Source organism: Amblyomma americanum, chromosome 5 (assembly GCF_052857255.1).
Source record: "Amblyomma americanum isolate KBUSLIRL-KWMA chromosome 5, ASM5285725v1, whole genome shotgun sequence".
NCBI lineage: Eukaryota > Metazoa > Arthropoda > Arachnida > Ixodida > Ixodidae > Amblyomma > Amblyomma americanum.
In genome coordinates this window covers 65943383-65965581 of record NC_135501.1, presented here as the reverse complement: position 1 = coordinate 65965581, position 22199 = coordinate 65943383, and the positions used below count along the sequence as shown (strand labels likewise).

General features: G+C 46.2%; 2 protein-coding genes across 3 annotated transcripts in view; both read left to right on the top strand.

Annotated features, from left to right (window-relative positions):
* LOC144132510 (uncharacterized) overlaps positions 1-22199 on the top strand; it is a 107210-nt gene that overhangs the window by 75551 nt on the left and 9460 nt on the right. The gene's annotated exons all lie outside the window — the stretch shown is intronic.
* On the top strand, positions 3653-8848 carry LOC144132509 (uncharacterized). The gene is made up of 3 exons (XM_077664969.1): positions 3653-7071; positions 7148-7433; positions 7836-8848. The coding sequence occupies exons 1-3, from the start codon at positions 6942-6944 to the stop codon at positions 7864-7866; spliced, it is 447 nt and encodes a 148-aa protein (XP_077521095.1). The 5' UTR covers positions 3653-6941; the 3' UTR covers positions 7867-8848.

Sequence of the window (22199 nt, the reverse complement as noted above, 5' to 3'; positions counted from 1 at the left end):
GGATCTGTGCATGACCCACTCTTGTTATTATATATATATATATATATATATATATATATATATATATATATATATATTGTTACGTACTCAGCAGGCACTGAGTGAGTCTGGGGTGTTTATTTAAGAGATTTAGCGACGGGGCGCAGAGCTCAAACCGATCAGACCTACCAGCTTCCTTTTTCTCTACGCTTCTGATCTCTCCTTCGTCGTCTACGCAAAGCACGTTACACTTCCCCCTCCGCAGACGAAGCCTCCCTCGGCGAGCTAAGGCAAAGCCACCTAGAATTGAAATTTTCAAGGCCTGCGCGCTCCTTCCGTGACGTCACATACCTTGCCCGACCCCGACGGAGTGCGCCTACTTACTTCCGCCCATTCACCTTAGAACCGAAGTGAAATGGGAGCGTCCAAGAATTTTAATGCACGCCCAGTGTTTAGTGGCAATTTCTCATAGCAACATGAAGTTCCATTCAAAGGCATGCGGTTGAAACCATTATTTAACGGTGCCATGCTGTCGTGCAAGCAACAAGAGAGTGGGCAACAGTAGCATTAAGGAAAAAGGTTTATTTTCCAAAACTAGCAATAGTAGCCCTTCCTGGTCATGAAACCCTGAGTTTCGCCCGGGTTGAGGCCCCTCGGGGCGCTGATAGCAATCAGCGTCCCATCCGTGCAGCCGACAACCTCGGGGATCCGGCCGTGCTCCAAGAAGCCGGCTACGGCTTGCTCCCTCTCGGCTGTAGTCGAAGGGAAGGACACCCATCGTTTGCGCTTGCCAACGCGGGTGATGGCCTCGGCCACAGCGTGAAGGCTGCGGCTGACCGAGGATTGCGGGAGACGAATGGTGACCTCGCTGCCGACATATCTGGAAGCTCCGTCGCAAAGAAGCGAAGCGCACTGAGAACTTTCGCTTCTGTCGTCAGCCCGGTTGACCCCTTCGTCCCAATCTCTCCTTCCAAATCAGCACACAGCCTGCGCGCGAGTGCCTTGGTCAGCCGAAAGTGTCGGCGAAAATCCTCTTCCGGCATGGCAAATGCGTCGTCCGGCTCTTCATGCTGCCTCCGTCGGTTGCGGCCGCAAAGTGCCGCAAAGAGGAACGGCGTCATGGGTGCCGCCATGTTTGTTGACAAGCCGGTTCGCGCTGAAACGAACCTTCCGTCCACGGTTCCCGTCTCAGCCGCCAAAACGGTTCCTTTCGGTTTCGTGGCCCCGCCCCGTGACGTAAATGGAAAACGCGGACCCTCCTCCGGAAGTCGCGCGTCACGTCGGACATGACGGTAGCCAGCCAATTAGGCGCGACGAAAGGAACCAGTTCCCGAACAGAACCGTCGCTGGATCTGGCCCCTGACTGCGGTCCGATATCAATTTCTACTGACCGGCTCAGCCCTGCCTGGTACTCATTCTGTCGGGCCTGTGCAGGTCCATTTGCCTTTGATGACGAAACTTCGCTCTTTAAAAAATAAAAATAAAAACAAGCACTAAACAAACATAGAGTAGGAGGTGAAAAAAGGACAATTTTCTGCACCTGGAAGACTCCAATAATCACTCGTGGCTCAATTTGTCAACACTGAGCGAATCTTGTGGCTATGAAAGCCATGTACAGAAGACATGACAGTGCTGCTATAATCACTGAGGAGAGCACATATAATCGCTATAACACGTGGTAATATGAAACACTGTGTCAATGGTTTTTTTAATAATGCCGGTTCTTTGGTAATGTTCAAGGACTGTGACTGCTGTCTGTACTTTTCTTCTTCAAGTTGTACCTTCTGTTCTTCAATGGCGAGCTGCTGCTTGGCTAGGGCAATTTTTTCTTTTTCAATGAAAAACTCGTGCTCCTCGCGCCTGGCCAGCTCTACTCCTAAAGCTTGCAGCCCTCGAATTCCTGCCAATACAAAAGGGAAACATTTTTGTCAGCAGTTGTGTGAATGTTCTTAACATATTCATGTACTCATAGTCATGTAAATCCACTCGTGCGACAAACTGCAAATCTCAGACACTTTGAAATTCAACTTTATTCCGTCGAGGCAGAAAGGGACTCGAACAAAAGTGAAAACATATCACTTGACGTGGTTCGAGCCCTCATTTACAAGGCATACAGCAGTTGCACATTTACATGTATAGCAGCATAGTCACGAGGACATACACACATAGAAAGTGAGTCAAGACTTACTTGTCTGAAAAGAAAAAATTGCATTTTACACAACAATAAGATATCCCCATCACATCAAGACCAGCAGAATACACCTGAGAAAAGAAAAACATCATTATACAATTATAGCGAGCATAACCATCACTCTTGTTGTGTAAAAAAATTCTTCATAGTTTGGGTGCTAACACTTCGGATATTAATATCATGTTTATGGAGGTAATTTAACAAAGTTGGAAGTGAATATTCGAGCATTTGACGGCTGATGGTTGTGCGTATGAATGGAATTTTCCAAATTTCAGGTGACCGCGATGTTGATCTACCTTCTCTTAAACTTAGTTTTGATATGGTTTGAATGAGGTCCTCATTGTTTTGGACATCCTGTTTATATCTTTTGGCTAAAATATAAGAGTAAAGCTGATGCACAGAAAGTACTTTGAATTGCGTAAACAGGCTTCTAGTGTGTGCATAAGGATCTGCCCCTGCGATAAGGCGAACTGCTTTTTTTTGTAGCATGTGAATCTGTTGTAAATTTGTAAATGTTGTGCTTCCCCATACCAGAAAACAATAGTTTACATGTGACTGAAACAATGCATTGAACAAAAGTAACTTAATTGGGGTCGGTAGAAAATATTTGAATTTCGCTAGTAAGCCGACACTTTTGGCAATTCGGGAAACAATATTGTTAACGTGAGTGTCCCATAACATGTGTTTATGAAAATGTACACCAAGTATTTTTATTGTATCCACGACTTCTATTGTTGTGTCACCGAAGGTTAAATTAATATGTTGCGCTGATGACTGCCTTGCAGTGAAGATAACGACTTTTGTTTTCTTGCTGTTAATCTGCAGCGAATTTGCGACACTCCAAGAATGTAAATAATTCAGAGAGTTCCTAATATACTTTTCCAGGGAGTCATAACTATTGCCTCGAAACAACAAAGTAGCGTCATCAGCACAGATTACAAATTTTGCTGCTGTAGGGATCCTTGTGATATTATTGATGTAGAAATTAAATAACAAGGGCCCCAGGATGCTCCCTTGAGGTACGCCTGCATTAATTGTTTTGTAGGTTGACATGTAGTTTCCGATTGTTACACATTGCTTCCGTTTTTGCATGTATGACGTTATTAGTTATAGTGCAGTTCCTCGTATGCCATACAATTCTAATTTTTTTAGTAGTGTTGTGTGGTGCAGGCAGTCGAATGCCTTCGAAAAATCAATATACAGGCCAGCAGCTATTTCTCTTTCTTCAAATGCTTTGAGGATTATTTCTTTTTGCGCTAAAAGAGCAGTCTCGGTAGAACGGCCTTTACGAAAGCCAAACTGAGAGGTACTGATAAGATTAAACTTATTGGCGAACTTTGTTATTCGGAGATGTATTATCTTTTCTAAGCCTTTTGAAAAAACTGGCAAAATAGAAATCGGGCGGTAGTTAGATAAAGAATTTTTGTCACCGGATTTAAACACAGCAATAACTTTAGATAACTGCATTCCGTCAGGGAAAACGCCTGTTGAGAGGGCAAGATTATATACGTGATTGAGTTGTGGTAAAATTAGGTCAAGAGCATATTTAACTGGGGTTATTTGAATATTATCTATGTCAGTGGCATGGCTGTTACTAAGTGAAACAAACACTGTGTAGATTTCACTTTCAGAAGTTGGATCTAAAAAAAGTGTGTTAGGGTTCCTGACTACAGCATTCGTCGCTAAAGGGCAAGAACTTGAGAGCGAGCAAGAATTCGAAACCACGTTTATGAAAAAATGGTTAAAGGCTTCAGCTAATTCTTTATCACGTAGTACATCATTGTTTATTGTTATTTCGGTGGGGCCTTTGTTTTGGGGAAAACGGTTTAACAGTTCATTTAGATTTTTCCATATTATTTGGGTATTTCTGTTGCTACCAGGTTCGAAAATATTGTACAGGTAATTACGTTTTGCATTTCTTAGCAGTGCGTTTGTTTTGTTCCTGTGTTGCTTAAATTTCTTCCAGTCATTTGGTTCACGGGTGGTCAGGAACTTTTTATATAGTTTTCCTTTCTTTTTTATCATTGCTAGGCACTCATTTGTAATCCAAGGCTTGCGAGACTTCGTAGCTTTCTTAATGAGACCCACCGGGAAAGACTGATAGTAGGCGAAAGTAAAGAGCTTCAGAAATTCGTTGTAGGCTTCATTTGCCAAGTTTAGTCGGTAAACAGGATTCACATCTCTTATGCATGAAAACAGTAAGTATGGAAGCGATCAAAGGTTGCTTGTTGCACTGTGCAAAGGAGTAAACAGGAGTTTTACAAATATTGTAGCTACAATCTGTAGCTAATTATTCAGATTTTTTTCAGCTTACATTCTTTGAGATTACCAAGTGCTTTTATTTGCCCTTTCTGCAGTATGTAAACATACAAAGCCTGGATAAATCTTTGTACTCTGCCATGTGCAACAATGTACAAGGAATGAGCCAAGCTGGAACTGCCAGAAATCCCTTTTTGTGTTCTTTGACTATAATTTATATTAAAGATTTAAATCATCCAGTTTAGACCCACTCTTTTGAAATGCACGTCTCTATACGAACACTGCATTCATATTCAAATCACTGCTCGTCACAAAAATTTTCGTGCAGAGTACCTAGGTAAGGTCACACAATAACATTTCGTAGCACTTTGTTGTATGAAAAAGAATGCATATGGCCTGGCAATTGCATACGCCTTGCTCATTACATCTGTACAAGCATCATGATGTCAAACGTGCCTGCTTTGTCTTTCAACATAAAAAGCACGTGTTGCCCTTGATCACTGTGCAGTATTCTTATATACTTTCACCTTTGGGCATATCTTGCACATGCTGCCGCTTCCGCTGTGGCTGCACTCTTGCTGGACATGCTCCAGGAACAGCACATTCATCAGTGTCAGAATGGCTGTCTGCTGCAGGAATCTGCTCAGTGTGGACACTGGGGTGTGCGGCGACAGTTGAGGCTCCTGCTTTGGGTGGCATAGTGACATGAGCTGGTGGGAAGCCGTTGACCCAGCGTCTACAGGAAAACAACACGAATATACAATTCTTCTGCAGTTATAAGGTGTCGACAAAAGCCACTAACAAATGCAACTTGCCGGAAGCAATGCATGGTTTGGTCCTGCCAGAGTGCATACATCTACTGGGATGGCCACAGTGTTCAGGGAATGAAAAAGAAGTAGGTGATTCAAATTAAAAAAGAAAGTTTTATTTTAGCGCCACGGTGCATGGAGAGCAACAACTGACACAGATTCAGCAACATTTGGCCTGCAGCCAACGCATGCACGGAAGTGTGCTCACTTGGCATTGCAGGTGCGCAAGCAGTATGCAGCATACTTTGCGAATGAAGGAAAAGTGCCCTGGCAGTGGAAATTACTGGAAATTGATGAACCCATTTGTGAAGAAGTGCAAGAATAGTGCCTCAATATTGTGGAACTATTTTTCTGGAAAAAGATGTCAGGCTTCAGAAGAAAAATTGCAATGTAATAATTTTTTCACTGTTTGCTGAAATTCATTTTCCAAAATACACCGACAACTCCCCGTTCTTCTTCACTGACAGCTTTATTCGTTGTCCACATAACGAGCTGCAAGTTGCAGAAGTTCCATCTCGAACTCTTCTCGCAGACGCTGTGGGCACCGTCTGTGTTTGTCTCCCATAAAAAGCCCGAACAGTTCTGATGCGTCGGCTCATTTGGAAGCTGATTCTCCCAAGATCCCTATTTCTTTTTCAAAAGCCTTATCATGGCCCCTTTTATTTTTTGTGGACCAGATGATGTGCTGCTGGCTGGTGATGGCATTGGTATGGGGCTGGAAGATCCAGTTCCATCTTCCTGTGTAGGGGTGGTGGAAAAGTCGGAAGCATCCAAATTGGCTTCAGTGTTATTGATGCTATGTCTTCCAGTCTGGAGACACTCGGTGCTTGTTTTGTCGAACAAGTCCATGTCTTTACGAGGTTCCCGTTCGTCCTGCATGGGTAATACACATTGCAAAAGCACACTATATTTCAACATTTGTGTAAAACTACCATGACTTGTAGCCCAGACATTTCACAACTTGTCATAAGCTGATTATGAATGAAATCAAACATGCAGGAAAATGAACCGCTAGCTATTGCCAACACTTGACACTATAATAAGCAAGATTAATTTAACTGCACACAGTACATTTGACAAGTATTTCTTACACACATATGACTTTGAGTAATGTGCTTGATTAAAAAAAAATACTCAGGATATTCCAGTGCGTAAAGGAGAAACAGCAGCTGATGAAAATGGGGCCACCGCACATTGACGACACTATCCGCGCCGGCGCCACTTTTTGTTGCAGTCACTTTGCGTTTTTTCATAAAAGTGTCTCGTAAAGATTTCCAGCGCTTCATTACTTGCGTCACTGTAGAGCAGTAACAATATCATATTCATGCCAATCAGATGTCAAGAAACAACACAGCTTGCAATGATCAAACTTTTTCTCACAAATAAACAGAAAGCGCCGTGGCACGCTCTGCCAGCGAGATAAGTACAAAAACGGCGGGTAAACATGCGAAGTTCACACGCTTGTTGAGGTGAATGAATGTACATAGAACAGGCAGGGCAACCACATCACGTGTGCACAGATTTGAGGTCTCCTCGATTTGGCTACACTTTCTACACTAGTGTAGGCAGTGCTACACTCGCGTACTCGATTTGTTAGTGTAGCCAGCGCCACCTGCACTTCGGCACTCGATTTGGCCAAGCGCTACACGAGTTCTTCTACACTTCTACACTACGAGTTCGGCGAGTGCAATTCGTGTAAAGCCATGGCCGTAGCAGACGTTTCCGCAGCCATGCTCGTCTTGATCGACGGCGTCGAGACACGGGCATATGCCTTGCTTGACGAGCACGGCACGCACATGGAAAACGATGATGGATTCCTTTATGAGACGGAAGGTGAGTACTGTTATTGGTTAAGCACGTGGGCTATGTTGCCGTTTGTGACGTGCTGCAAGTTATTTTACTTTCCTAGGCGGCCTTCGCATCAGTGTACTACGTGTGGAAGAACCTATTCGCAACACACCTCCACCGACGGTACCGGCTGTCGTTGAGGATGGCGGTCGGCTCGCGCCGTCGCCTCTTCGGCAGACCACGCCGCCGGTAGTCTGGCAGCCCACGCCGTCGCCAGGGCCGTCGTGTTATTCGCCACCACCGTCCGGCCACGGCGAACGCGATGCGTGGAACGACAGGAAATCAAGGTCCCTGATTACAAAATATAAGGAAGCCAAGGATAGCATTGGCAGAAAGGGTGGCTTTAGGTAAGTCGCAGCGTGTGAAATGCCGTAATGACACGTGCTTATGCGCCAGATAGCGCATATTTCTGATTTCTGCAACGCATCATTGGCGCACTTTGTGTCGTTAACCTTTCAGATTTTGTTGCTTAAGTTTAGAGCGCACAGTGTTTTCTCAGCCGTAAGCTATGGCTCGGCGTACTGGCAATGGATATGTTTACTATCTACTTCTAGAAGCACAACATTCATTGTTTTTAATTGTTCATTGTTATTAAAAGTTACACAAAAGCACACAGGTCCATAGCATAAGCTTGGAACGTGCTGTAACTGATGCTACATCTTTTAAGCTTGGAACATGCTGTATCTGATGCTATCTTTATGCAAAAACTTAACAGTAAGGTACTAACGCTTGGAAAAATCTTTTCTCAGGACAAAAAAAGGCTTTGTGAGAGAAGCTTAGAGACCAAATCAACCGTGAATTTGGCTGCCACCTGACACCACTGCAGGTGGAAAATAATTGGAAAACGATGGAGAGGGCGTACAAGAAATCGAAAGTTAAAAATGGCTCGTCCGGACATTCGCGAGCAGCCTGCTTGTACGAACGGTATGGACAGAAGACATTTCAGTTGTTTTTTCAAGTAGGTATCCTCAGAAGATGATCTTTGACGTATTTTTTTTTACAGGGAACTCTCCGAGGTGCTAGAAAGAGAGCACCACATTACCCCTGTGGCATTGCTTGCACCAGGAAGAATACACCAGGAAGTTTACAATTAAACACTTCATTTTTTCTCAGATGAAATATTTTAATATTGTGCCATCTTATTATGTTCACATAATGTTAATGGGCATGTTTTAGTTGTGGCTCTAATTTGCTTTCGCATGCTTGCATGCATATGTGTCTGTCGTGGAGGCCTGTACAGAGAAATCACCTTGACTAATTAATGAATGCTTAATATTCTACAATTCACATAAATAAGACCTTCTTGGATCTGCAATTAAGTTTTCACTTCTTTTTGTAGTGACCTCTCTGGCTCTTAAATACGCTATGTGTGATGCTCTGCTTGCAGGAATGGCGAGAAACCAAGCTACCCAACAGCAAATTTCTCTGCCACTCCTTTTGCATAGTTATAGCATGGAACGAACAATTTTGTTATGTTGAAATTAATGAAACATTATTAATTAAAGTAATAGGGAAGAAGAGAACATGTTGCCCAACAATGGGCCTGATGATGAAGAGGACGAGCCCCCTACGCCCTCCCGCAGCACCGAAGCAACACCAGCTAGGCGACATAGCCAGCAGGATAAAACCGCAATTGGCGGCCTCATAAAGGTGCTGCAAAAAGCGATGGTCGAGAAGAAGAAGCAGCGTGAGGAGAAAATGCATCTTCTAGAGCGCGTAATGAAAGCCGCTGAGGCGAAAAATAAATGAACATCGAGTTCAAGTTCGCATTGCTTCTATGTGCATTCTTTTTCGGTCAGCACTGGTGCTGGGCTATTAGCTTCCTTCGGCTTTCACAATGTCCTGCATTTGCGTCACTCTCGCTGGGCTTTTCATTATTACCAACATCATCATGAGTAGGCAGGTCTCCAAGGTCTGCAATGAAGTCCCTCTCAGAATTACACATGTTATAAAGTACACACGCTCCCATGACTATACAACACTGCATGATTGTCTTTGCGTCGACAAGGTATAATCGTCTCAAACGTTGCTTCAGGAGCCCGAAGGTGTTCTCAATGGCAACTCTCTGTTGGCTGTGAAACTTCTTGAATCTTTTCTTCCATGTTGGAAAGCTTGAGCTATTGTCCTTGTATGGCGTTAAAAGCCAAGGCAGAAGGGGATATGCGGAATCTCCGAGTATATAAGAGTCGCCGCATTTGGCCGCAGCTTCCTCAAAAAATGTGCTTTCCCGCAAAACTTGAGCATCGTGTGCTGAACCGGGGAATCCAATAAATACATCCAGAAACTTGTTTTTGTCGTTGCATACACATTGAAGTACTATCGAAAGAAATTTCTTCCCATTGATGTAAGATGCAGTTGATTCCTCAGGCTTCAGAATTTCGACATGACAGCCTTCGATACATCCGACGGTATTGCGGGGACCTTTCTCCCTGCTTTTCGACAGTAAGGCCGTTTTACTGCGGGCTATGTCAGCAGCGCTTGGCCAGCATATTACCTCTTCGCTGATTGAGTGCAGAAAATTTAGCACCCCTTGTGTGCACAGCACAACCGACGACTCGGATACGTCGAATCTTTCAGCAACTGAATACATACTTGTTTGAGCTCCAATGTAGCACAATGTAATCAAGCAACTTTTCTTTGCTGTGATCTGAGGACGAACCGAAACACATTTTGGATAATACGGTGATAGTTGAAACCACTTTCACAAGTCCTCAAGGTTTCACGTGAAAGACTAAACAGCTTCTTAAATTCAAAGTCGAAGTACTTTGTTGTCACCAGTTCGAAGTAGCCGTTCACTCGATGACGCTCAACCCGCGCCACTTTGCACAAGGCAACATAAAGGGTGGTGTTAAATTCGTCATCACTGTCCGAGTCAACGAGCTCCATTGCCGCTGCCACCAGATGCTCCATTTTCCACACCGCACAGGTTTACCACCACAAACAAAACGCTGCGCACATGTCAAATGCGTGGAGGAATGGCTGCAGCCACCGCAGCAGACGAAGGCTTGCACACTCCTGCACTTTCACACTCGATTTGGCCGCTACACTGAGAGCGCTAGTGTCTAGCTACACTTACACTTTCAGAACTAGCGCTACACTTGCACGGAACTTTTGTGAACCAGTGTAAAAAGTGTAGCCAAATCGAGGAGACCTCAGTACATACCGTCTACGCTGAGGGCAACTGCTATATCTCGCCAAGCCTGGTCACGCTTCATGTTGTTTTTATAGTTGCGGTCGCGTACGTCCCAGAGGACGCGACGCCTCTCCACTTCTGTTATTAGTGCCTCGTTGAATGTTGCTTTGTCCATTTTCGATGAACACGATGCGCGAACGAAATCACGATAGCACGTGTTTTCTTTGATGCACGCGTCAGTTCTGCAGAGAGAAAAAAAACTGCACCAAAGAGGTCCCGCCGAGATGCGCAGAGAGCAGGACCATCTCGTGGCAAAACCAAAAAACCCAGAATGCCAAGTGATCAAATTACACGTGACTTATCTGAACTCTGATTGGCGGACGCACTGCACGAGGCACTTTTCTACTCCGAGCAGCACGCGGCTGCACTATTTCGTGTCGGACCATACTGAGCACGCGTCAAAATGACGCGCATGTCCCACTATCCGCGTGTCAATCGCACCTGAAATAGCGCCATGCGGTTCCACCTTTACAGCGTCCTTGACGACCTCCTGCTCGATGCACTGTCTTTGGAGGAGATCGAGGACATTTATGCTCTGAATGCCCAAGAAGAGGAGGCACGGCAATCTCTGGGTGAATATGGATTTATTAGCCTGAAGAACATGCCAGGTCATACCTTTCACGATCCGTTTAGGTTTGAGAAGTACAATATGCATGATGATGCAGTGGTCGGCACGCAGCAGGTGCAGGTGCAAAAAGACAAGGTGCTATGCATGCTCCTACGGCATTTTGCCTACCCTGATAGGCGTCTAGGTCTGGAGGTCTTTTTCGGATGGCACGCATCAGTCATTTCAAGCATTATGGGCAAAGTAATGGCTCACATAGAGTGCTACTTTGCTCACTTCATCATGGACCTGACAATGTACCACAGGTTGTCCCTTTCAAGCCACTATGTATTCTCAGAGGTGAGGTGATGTTTCGTTTCTGGGGAAAGTGGGAAGTTCCTGACTGCAGTGTTTTTATGTTTCTTTTTTTATTAATGCAAAAGCATTATATGGTTATGTCATGTCAGCAAAAAGTGTCTTCAAATTTTGTCCGCAGGATTATGTCGTTCTGTGGAGGTAAATGTGTAAAAGTTAGATTGTTTTGGGTAGTGCATGGTAGATCTTGAATTGGGTAAAGCTTGGTTGATGAATTGCAATTAATAAAAATTGATTTAATGAAAAGAAATGCTGTTTGCAGCAGAATTTGTGTGACTGATTCGATGAAAAATGATGTAAATGCGTGAGAAAGCTTACAAAATATCAAATAAAAAGAAAAGTAAAATAAAACAAGTAAAAATAAAAACAAACTTAAAATAAAAATCGAGGGAGAAGGGAAAGTGTTTCAAATTTCCACTCTTGAACAGACTTGCGTTCAATCCTGCAAATTTTTTTCTCAGGCTGTCCATGCAGAAGGGGCCCCTCTAAAAAACTGTTGGGGTTTCATCAATGGGACGGCTTGACGCATCTCTCTGCCGTCAGTAGAGTAACAGGAGCACGTCTCGGGGCATAAAAGGTGCCATGTATTGAAATATTAGGCAGTCATGGCTGCTAATGGCATCATCTGCCAGCTGGATGGGTCGTTCCGTGGATGACGCCACGATGCTGGTTAGTGTTTTTCCAACTCTGCCTGAGTTTTCTTGTGCAAAATATAGTTGCCCGAGACAAGTTTATAATATTCACGACAGGACTGGCTGCATATGTTGGTTTTTGTGTCTGTGTGCAGCATGGCTGTGCTCTGGGAGGTTGGTTGCTAAAGGCAGTTGGAGGCTTTGAAGCAGCTGTGTAATTCCTTTGAATGCAACTGCTTGTATGCTAACCTCTGAATGTGTGATTACCCAAACACTGTCATCCGCCATAGCGGACAGTTGGTGTGCGAGCCCCTATTCATTGCCTGATGAATCAGCTGCTTAAGCATCATTACGGTCCGTTTTTCCCATTCATTATTTCTGTTATTCTCATTCAAAATGATGTCTTTAGCTATTTCAGTGTCGTTACAATCTGACATGGCCACATTGAATGACTAATATCATGGCTTCAATTTCATGGATCGTGGCTGTAAGGGTGTTGTACACGGTCGTCCATTTCTTCCTTGAACACCGCTCTGCGTGGCCAGTGCTCCGCGAAGCGCCTCTCGCGGGCGCCTGGGGAACTAGCGCGCAAGCACGGTGACAGCTGTAGGTGGTGCTTTCGCTGCCTCGTCTGCTTAAGCGCGGCTGCTCCGTCAAGGCACGCTTGCTTTGCGGTAAAGTTAACTTTGCTCTTGCAATGCGCACGAAAATTGAGAGTCCGGCGTGATTCCCGAGAGGTGCAGCAACTGCGCTTGGTTCTGTGCAGCACATGGTATATCGGTGCCAGTTGCTTTCGTGTTTTTTTTTCATGCGGTTACAAAAGTAAAGGCTGTCACAGGTAAAACTTGCTCCATGCCTGAGCCAAGTCTCCAATCTGTGGTGACACTTCCACAACTTAGTTGCCCAGCTGCTTCGTGCCAAGCAGTCAGGATATGCACGTGACTTGCACTATTTTCATCACCTCAAAGTTGGCCTCTGCCAAGTCACTGATCAATGCATGGTATTGTAGAGATTGATGGAAAGTGACTGTGAACGCTCTAGCAGGGCGCTGGCTGCAATGGCAAAAGTTGGGAAAAATTGAGAGAACAAAATAGACATGTTTTATTGGTCATGTGGACAAAAATGAGAAATTCTAAAGACAAAAAAGGGAAGGGACGGTTAGAACTAGACTTCTTGAATTAGATTAGGCAGTTAAGGAAGAATGGTCATGACGTTTAACAGCCGGGATGGAACGAAAGCAGATACCGTATTTACTCGCGTAATCCTCGCACTTTTTTTCCCTGAATCACACGGGCGCCTTAGCGTTTCGCCGCCATCGAAACACAGCCGCTGCGGTCGGGGAGGAGTGATTTTTGAAAATCGTTGCATCCTGATTTTATGGCACAGACCTAAAACAAAACGGTTACCAGGCTAGGCCTGTGCGCTCGCTTTTCCCTGAAATCAACGCGAAGTTTGGGGGTGCGATAATTATGCGGGGAAAATTTTCAAGCAAATTTTTCGTAGTGTTAAATGCAAAGATGAATGGGTGCAAGATCAGGATTGTCAGGTTCGCAATTGTAAATATAACGAAAACATTACTTTCAAGCGCAACTTACCTTCATTGTGAAAGTACAGGGTGAACGTAAGCTCAAGCTGCTAAAGCACTTTGTTTGCCATGCGCAACCTCCCAGTCACTACTCTCGTTGCGTACGTCCTGCAGGCAATTCTACTCTTCATCAGAGTCCGTGTCGACACTGAAATCGATGGTTTCTTCATTTTCCGATGCTTCGTCGTCCCACACCAGGTGGTCCTCGGTCGCATCTAGGGCGCTCGAAATTCCTGTTTTCTTGAAGCTTCTGGCCACCATGTTTACATAAATCATCCCCCATGCCTCTGATACCCAGCTGCACAGCAGCTCCACGGACGGTCTTTTGATCTTGCCGCCCGGCGTCAGAGCATGTTCACCTTCTGCCATCCATTCTGCGTACAGCCTCCGGACGTTATCTTTAAATGGCTTGTTCAAAGATACGTCAAGAGGCTGTAGCATTGATGTGAGGCCGCCGGGTATAACAGCCAGGTCTGTGCGCAGTTCCTTGAACTTCGCCCGAACCGACTCTTGAAGATGGCCCCGAAAGCTATAAAGCACGAGGAGCGATGGAAAAAGAAGTGCTCCCGGTCGCCGCCCCCACACAGTCCACCATAAGGTCTGCGGTCATCCACCCCTTTTCATGGATGCGCACGTGTATATCATGGGGGAGCTTTCCTTTCGGGAGGGTCTTCCGCTTGAAAATGACGTACGGTGGGAGCTTCCTCTCGTCCGCCGTCACGCCTAGTATGATCATGCACCTGTTTTTCGGCACCTGTAGTCCTGACGTGCACAGTCCGAGCACCTGTCTGTTCGACTGTCCTGCTGCTGGGCATGTCGAAATTCAGCGGAGTTTGGTCCGCGTTTCCTATCTGGGAGAGCAAGAAGTTTTTCTCCTGCCGGATCCTGATAACAAATCGATGGAAGTCCACTATTTTCTCTTCATAGGCTGCGGGCAGGCGCTGGCAAAGCGTCGTTCTCCTCCTGAGCGAGAGTCCATTGCGCCGCATAAATCGTGTGGCCCACCCGTTACTAGCGCGGAAGTCTTGCACTGGGATGCCCTCTTTTCTTGCGATTACGAGCGCCTGGTTCCGTATTAAATCAATCGACACAGCACACCCATCTGCTCGTCGAGCCTTGATATATTCCAGTAAAGAGGATTCGACGGCAGGAAATTTCCCAGTCTTCGGTCCACGGAAGGCCCGGCGCGTCTTACCAGTCGCCTTGAGTTCGTCGTGCTGCCGTCTCCAATACCGGACGCAAAACTCGTTGACGTCGAAGTGTCTGCTGGCGGCGCGGTTGCCATGTTCCAACGCATACTCAATAGCTGTTAGCTTAAAAGCAGCTGTGTAGCTTGCATAGCGTCCCATGGCGAAGCGGCACAAAGTGCACGGTGCAACACGCAAACAAGGCAAACGAGGCCTACGAGACACCGGAGAGCTGGAGACACCTTTGCAAAATGGCGTAGCGGTGGTGAGTGGATGAGCGGTAGCGGCGGTGGCAGCGGATGATAGCACAGTACCGCCGCCTAGTAGCACGCGCGTCCAACCATGGCAGTTAGTTGTGGCCGCAGTCAATAGATTGCGATTGCTACGACAAGCAGACGGCTCGTGGCAGTAATTTTGGGGGTGCGATGATTATGCGGGGAAAAAAAAATTTCCCAATTTTTGATAGGCAATGGGGGGGGTGCGAGCATTACGCGAGTGCGAGCATTATGCGAGTAAATACGGTACTCTTGCGATGACTTTGGCGCTGCTTCCAATCGTCTAGTTCTAAGTCGGTGGCATCTCCACCATCTTCAATCACCGCCCTCATCCTATCTGGAAGCAATTCGTAAAGTGCATCGCAGAGCTCAGTGTTCGCCCTGAGTTCCTCCCAGCGCTCTTGCATGGCAGACCAAAGGTTGTCTGACAAGCCGGGTAGGCTGCGAGAGCACAACGCTACTTTTATGTTTCCCCACAAGTTCTCGATAATGTTCCGGTCCGGAGATTGCGGTGGCCATTCCAGCACAGCAACTCCAGGCTCCTGCAGGAAAGGGGGAGCCAGCTTCGACGTGTGCACACAGAGAAACTTGCGTAACGAGCGGACACTCCCGTAGGGCCCTGTGGCCGAGCTGCTGCACTGTAGCCAGCGCCCCGAGCGGGTGGTCAGACCGCTAATTTTGTCCTCCGAGATTTTAGGCGCCTGCTTCAGGTCCGTTTCAGTTTCGGTTTCGATAAAAATGCTTTCGATTCTGATTTACCTTTGGCTATTAAAATATTCAACATCGTTTAAGTGGAGCACAAGTGCTTTAATATTTCATTTCTAAGCATGCCATACATATAGACGTAATAAACTCTCGGATCGCAGACTTTTACTAGAAATACCACCAAGCTTCTCTAAGAACCTACGCAAGCTGAATTAGTTCATACAGTGTGGAATAATGCATTCAGAGCTGTTCTTACTTTAAATTTGTGCCGTCATTGAGCCACCTCTTTCAGTTGCAAACAGAGAAGGGAGTGGTTTCACACAAAGAGTTTATTTTTTCTTGTTTACGATTTGAACTGTAGGGAAAAAAATACTGGATCACACACAATTTATAGAATACATCATAATACAAACAGCAACAAAAAAGTTATGGTAAAGCCAGCGGCACCATGTCACGAACAAAAAATATTGCACATTCGCTCTGAGTGTTTTTCATTCAAAACATCACCCGTGCGAACAACACAATAGGAGTTCTCAACAGCTAGACACAAGTAAGGGGATAAAAAGGCACGTATACGCAGCATTGAGTGATAGGTTCACAGGGTGTTCAGAAATACAAGCACAACATATTCAATACACATAGTAACATAACAGTCAGCTTGCACTTTTTGTAAAAGGTGATTATTGCGATTTATTGGTAAAGCTGTAGACACCACGCAAAAAAATCCACATTCGTGCTGCACGCTCTTGTTCTGAAACAAGAAAAATGTGGACAAATGGCAAATAACTGGAATGTAAACCGTCTCTTCGAGAAAGGCTGCAGTTGCCTTCCAGAGCAATAAAAAAATACAACTTTTTACAAGCATTTTCCTACATGTACAGAAATAGGTCCATATCTTTACTATACTCCGTCTCACAAGATGTTTGCAGCACTACAAAAGGTACAGCTCTCTCGTCCAATCAGGATGGCGCGCACTACATTAGTGTGTTCCTACGCGCCTGTGGCTCGATCCACCTGATGTCCAGGTGGCTTCTTTCTACCTCTATTTATAGTAGCACCGAGCCACAGGTGCTCTACCCCTCAGCGCTGCGCCTTTCCTCAAAATCCAACTTTGACCCGCCGCGGTGGCTCAGTGGTTAGGGCGCTCGACTACTGATCCGGAGTTCCCGGGTTCAAACCCGACCGCGGCGGCTGCGTTTTTATGGAGGAAAAACGCTAAGGCGCCCGTGTGCTGTGCGATGTCAGTGCACGTTAAAGATCCCCAGGTGGTCGAAATTATTCCGGAGCCCTCCACTACGGCACCTCTTCTTCCTTCCTTCTTTCACTCCCTCCTTTATCCCTTCCCCTACGGCGTGGTTCAGGTGTCCAACGATATATGAGACAGATACTGCGCCATTTCCTTTCCCCAAAAACCAATTATTTTCAGTTTTCTCTCGCTTCTTTCCCTCCTTTATCTCTTCCTTTACGATGCGGTTCGGGTGTCCACCGAGATATTGTCTTTCTTCTTTCCCTCCCTCCTTTATCCCTTCCTTTACTGCGCGGTTCGGGTGTCCACCGATATATGTGAGACAACCAGGGTACTGTTCTCATCAGTTCCTCTGTTGTCGCGTCGCAGTAAATTTCAGTAATCGTGTCGTGCATATAAATTTATTTACTCCAGCGTGCCGAGGCAGCCGAGTGTCGATGGTGGCGAAATGCAAAACAAGCCCATGTGCTGCGCGAGAGGCAACGCACGTTAAACGGGTTCGATCATCTCATCGTCCTCATAACAACTGAATTCAGCACTGCTGGTTGTGTCGTCCTCCAGGTTGACAACAATGGCCGGTCCCTGGTCAACAACATCGTCGATGATGTGGTCCAGTTTTCTCATCACATCTTCCTCACTGATAATATGCTGCACGTAATTCTTCCATTTCTCAACAGTCACTTGCGTGATGCCTTGCCAAACCAGAGGCTCGACGTCTTGGAGCTTAAACGTCTTGTTTTGGCTGGCCACGAAACCCTTGACGTCGCTCCAGACAAGCTCTATCGGGTTCAGTTGGCAGTGGTACGGTGGCAGGCGCACAACGAGATGGCCAGCAGCTTTAGCAATGCAGTCGACACGGTATTGCTCCCCACCTGTGTTCACATTGCTGACAAGCTGCATGAGCTCGGCCTTCACCATGCCGCTGCTCCACGCGACACCTTTTCCGGTAAGCTAAGCCTGTATGTCCTTTTTGAGGCTACTCATCCGCGGCACTTTATCCTGCTTCACAGAATGATATGGCGCGTTGTCCATCACTATAACGCTGCCGGGTGGTAGTAGTGGGAGAAGTCTCCTGGAGAACCAGTTTTCGTAGTGTTCCCCGTTCATTTCCTCGTGGTAATCGCCCGAGTTTTTCTTCGCTCGGAAAACTTCCGCTGCGCCTTCGACAAAACCTTGCTCACTACCGCAATGCGTCACAATAAGCCTGCCACCTTTGCCACTGGGGTTTTGTAGACCAGTCGACAGTCCGGATCGATGCGCTTGGTGTGCAGATTGGATGGTGCAGTCAGTCCACACTTGACTTCGCGTGTGGCCGGCGTTAACCCACGTTTCGTCGGTGAAGAAAATAGGCCTACCCTGGCGTCGCAGCTCCGCTATCTGGCGCAGGTACCGGCGGCGACACTGCACAATGTGCGTCGCTTCGATTAACATCGCATTCCGAGAGCGCTTCTTATATCGGAAGCCAAGTTTCTTCAACATCCTCTGCATTGTCGCTGCGGACATGGTCGGTAGCGTTTCGTCCTCTTCGAAATGCGCAACCACCTTCGCGATAGTTGGAATTTCCCCTCTCTGGAAAAAGGTGTGTACCACCCTTCGCAACACGCTCAGGTCAAAATCGTCCAGCTTCTTCGTCCGCTCGCGGCCTCTTCCGCCAGCACGCTTCTTCGGTGACAACACTCGGCCCGCGTTCATCGTCTCCTTTGTCCACTTGTAAAGCGTTCGCTCGCTCACCTGCGTGAGTTTTGCCGTCCTCTTGATGAGCGCATTTGTACTCCAACTGCCCCCGCACTCGACGCGAAGCGCTTCAAGAACATTTAAAGCCACCTGCTTCGCCTGCTTGGGGAAACGGCCCACTGTTGGTGTAGAGCACACAGGAGACACAACAGACTCGTCCGACGCCATGTTGGAAAGTGGTGACGCATCACTACCTCGCAGCAGGCCTCCGCAGAGCTGTGTCCGTACGGGCTTTGTCTGGTAATTTCACCAGTGGTTGAAACACTCCCTACCATTTAAATATACCTGTCCAAATCATGTTTTTAGTTCCAATGCTTATTGTTTTGATTAATAGTCATACACTCCTCAAATATTCGAGGGACTATTTTCTGCGTTTCTGCAGCCCTGATTGGACGAGAGAGCTCTACCTTCCGTAGTGCTGCAAACATCTTGTGAGACGAAGTATAATTATCGAACCTAGCAAAGGGAAGAAAAGATGTAATAAATGATCAGCGCAATAATTAACTTAGTGACGGATATATATGTAAGCGAACCCTGTGTTCTATTGGCAGCGATGGGAAACAATGAGACACCGGGCTTTAAATTTGTCCAGCTGTCTGCCAGACACTGATTAATAATAATAATAATTGGTTTTTGGTGGAAAGGAAATGGCACAGTATCTGTCTCATATATCGTTGGACACCTGAACCGCGCCGTAAGGGAAGGGATAAAGGAGGGAGTGAAAGAAGAGAGGATCAAATAGGCCCGTAGTGGAGGGCTCCGGAATAATTTCGACCACCTGGGGATCTTTAACGTGCACTGACATCGCACAGCACACGGGCGCCTTAGCGTTTTTCCTCCATAAAAACGCAGCCGCCGCGGTCGGGTTCGAACCCGGGAACTCCGGATCAGTAGTCGAGCGCCCTAACCACTGAGCCACCGCGGCGGGGGATTGCTTGAAGCAAATGCTGTCTAAGTTTCTATTGATGAAACGTACATGCCAGAAAAGGCGAATTCTATATATTTTGAGAAATGTACGTTTCAACCGCTGGGATTACATCGAGTGGGTCTTATGGTAATCATAAATCGTAGCTGGAAAAAGGCAATTCAAAGTTTCATTGGCCGGGCGAGTTTGTCAAGTGTTTAATGAACGACAAGCGCACACTGAAAATTACCTTCAGCGAGCTGACAATCCGAGTATCCTGTAGGCTGAACAGTAGGAATAGCCGTCTTCAGCGAAATCACCCACGGGTCCATGAAGTCGTTCATCTGCGGTGAAATGGTCCCCGCAGATGCGGTACATAGCGTATACAGCTGGGTCGGCGACTTTTCTAACAGGTCGCCCCTCTTGGCACACTCGATCCAAGCCTTCGACCTGAAATAATTGCAGCGCAGTATTACCTGTAATTATTCGCTTCACTGGCTGACTAGAACAAACATGTGCATAGTAGCTGGTTCTAGAGATTGGCCTTCCTCCTCGCACAATGCAGGACTTGAAGGACATACGCGAGCTTTGCAAACAAAATGTTACAGACCTGTGCCCTCGCAAACACTGAGTTCCCTACCCATCCAAGCCTGTGCTTGCCGCCGTAGAGTTACAGTTTGTGAATCCCAGTAGGCTGTACTGTTGCGAACTTGGTGCAGCGGAACGCCTAGGTACTCAAGAGGGCTACAGTTCCAGCATATACCACCGAACTGGCTTGGCCTAGTTCCCCAATGACCCAACCAAAAGCCTTTGGATTTCTCTAAATTAAGAGCCGCGCCTGATACATCGCAGAACTGTTTAGTCAAGTTTAGAGCCTCGAGTACACTCTTTTTGTCAGAACAAAAGAGGGCGACATCATCAGCTTAAGCTAAAACTTTAACTTCACATTGAGCCAGAGAGAAACCGCGGATAGCTGCGCTGTTAATTATACTGAGACAGAGGGGTTCCAGATATAGGGCAAACAACAATGGAGACAGTGGACATCCTTGACGAACAGATGCTTCTAGTGGTACTGGTTTCGTTAGCTCCTGATTAACAATAACCCTTGTATAGGAGTTCTTATAGCACAGCCTTATGCCTTTGAGCAAGACGTCACCAATATTTGCATACTCCAAGACCGCGAACAAGAAATCGTGCCGAACTTTTTCAAACGCCTTAGCCAAGTCAATTTGAATCAGAGCTACTTCGCCTATCTCATCTGATACTGTCTCTAATACTGAACGTGCAATATGGATATGTGTTTGAATACTGCGGCCTCTAATACCACAGACCTGATGCGGACCTATCAAGTCCATAATGATGAGCTGCAGACGACTGCTAAGAACCTTGGCAAAAATTTTGTAATCAACATTGCAAAGGGAAATTGGACGATATCCCTCAACAGTTTTCAACCGATTAGTATCTTTGCTTTTGGGAATTAATATTGTGTGCCCAGAATAAAAAGTGGGAGGCAGGACACCCACATCATAAGATGCTTTGAAAACTTCCATCAAAACAGGCACTAGGCAAGGCGAAAATGTTTTATAGAATTCGCTAGTAATACCATCTGGCCCAGGAGATTTCTGGCTCTGCAGGGCAGAAATGGCTGATTGAATTTCATCCAAAGTGATAGGTCCCTTCACTATAGCACACTTCTCATCATCAAGTCGAGGGAAGTTTCCGAGCAAGGAACTGTAATCGAAACCCTGACTTGGATCTTCGCAACTGCCAAACAGCTTCCGATAATAGTCGAAGAAAGCAGCAAGAATACCAGGCGCATCACTGTATGTGCAATCACCATACTGAATTTCCAATATTTCCTTCGCAAGAGCATTCTCTCTTTCATCACTCAGGGCCCGACGAGAAGGTTGCTCATCAAGAAACCTTCGGGACCTAGATCGTATCAAGGCCCCCTTATATCTGTCTGTCGCAAATTGTTGAAGCTGTGCTTTTACGTTATTAATCTCTTCGAGATAGGCACCCGGGCTTACCCTCTCTAGCTCATGTAGCTCCGTTAGGGTGCGCCCAAGCTCACGAAGGTGGTGTCTCTTCAGGAAAGCGATTCTTGCTGAGGCCTCAATTGCCAAGTTTTTGATCTCCTGTTTAAACAAGTCCCACTTTTGAAAAATGGAAAGATCACGGCGTGACCATACGTCCTTCAAACAAGTAGGTACAGCACGCTGAAAGATTTCGTCTGAGAGCAGACAGTTATTCATCTTCCACAACTCCCATCGAGGGTGAAGTACATGCCGAGTGTACTTTCCTATCTGAAGAGACACCATACAGTGGTCACACTACTTCCTTCCAACACGGAATCGGTTCTACTTCTCAAATATATATTTTCTTGATTTTTCTGTGCCTACACTAATATATGACGCCGGAGAGTGCGGAAAGGCGCCGAATCAGACGGATATGCCTCCCAAACACCCTCCAATGTCTCCAGAATAATATTCAAAATAATTGTGTACTTAACATCTTAACCACACATCAGTGACACAAGCAGCAACACCGCGCTCAAGGCATTCGCCTACCGCACTTAGGTCAACAAAGTGTGTGCCCTTTTGAATTTTTTGCATATCTTGCTAACGCCGGCTGTGTACACTGCAGTCGTGATTTTTTCTCCCAAATTCTCGAAATTCATATGGAAAACGCGACGGCTGAGGCCATATAGCTTGCGGCGATGCTAATCAGAAT

Bases quoted from the DNA above. Each gene is read 5' to 3' on its own strand.
- LOC144132509 (XM_077664969.1), top strand. From the start codon at position 6,942: ATGGCCGTAGCAGACGTTTCCGCAGCCATGCTCGTCTTGATCGACGGC. The intron at 7,072-7,147 runs GTGAGTACTGTT...TTACTTTCCTAG, and splicing joins ATTCCTTTATGAGACGGAAG to GCGGCCTTCGCATCAGTGTA. The intron at 7,434-7,835 runs GTAAGTCGCAGC...ATCTTTTCTCAG, and splicing joins GGCAGAAAGGGTGGCTTTAG to GACAAAAAAAGGCTTTGTGA.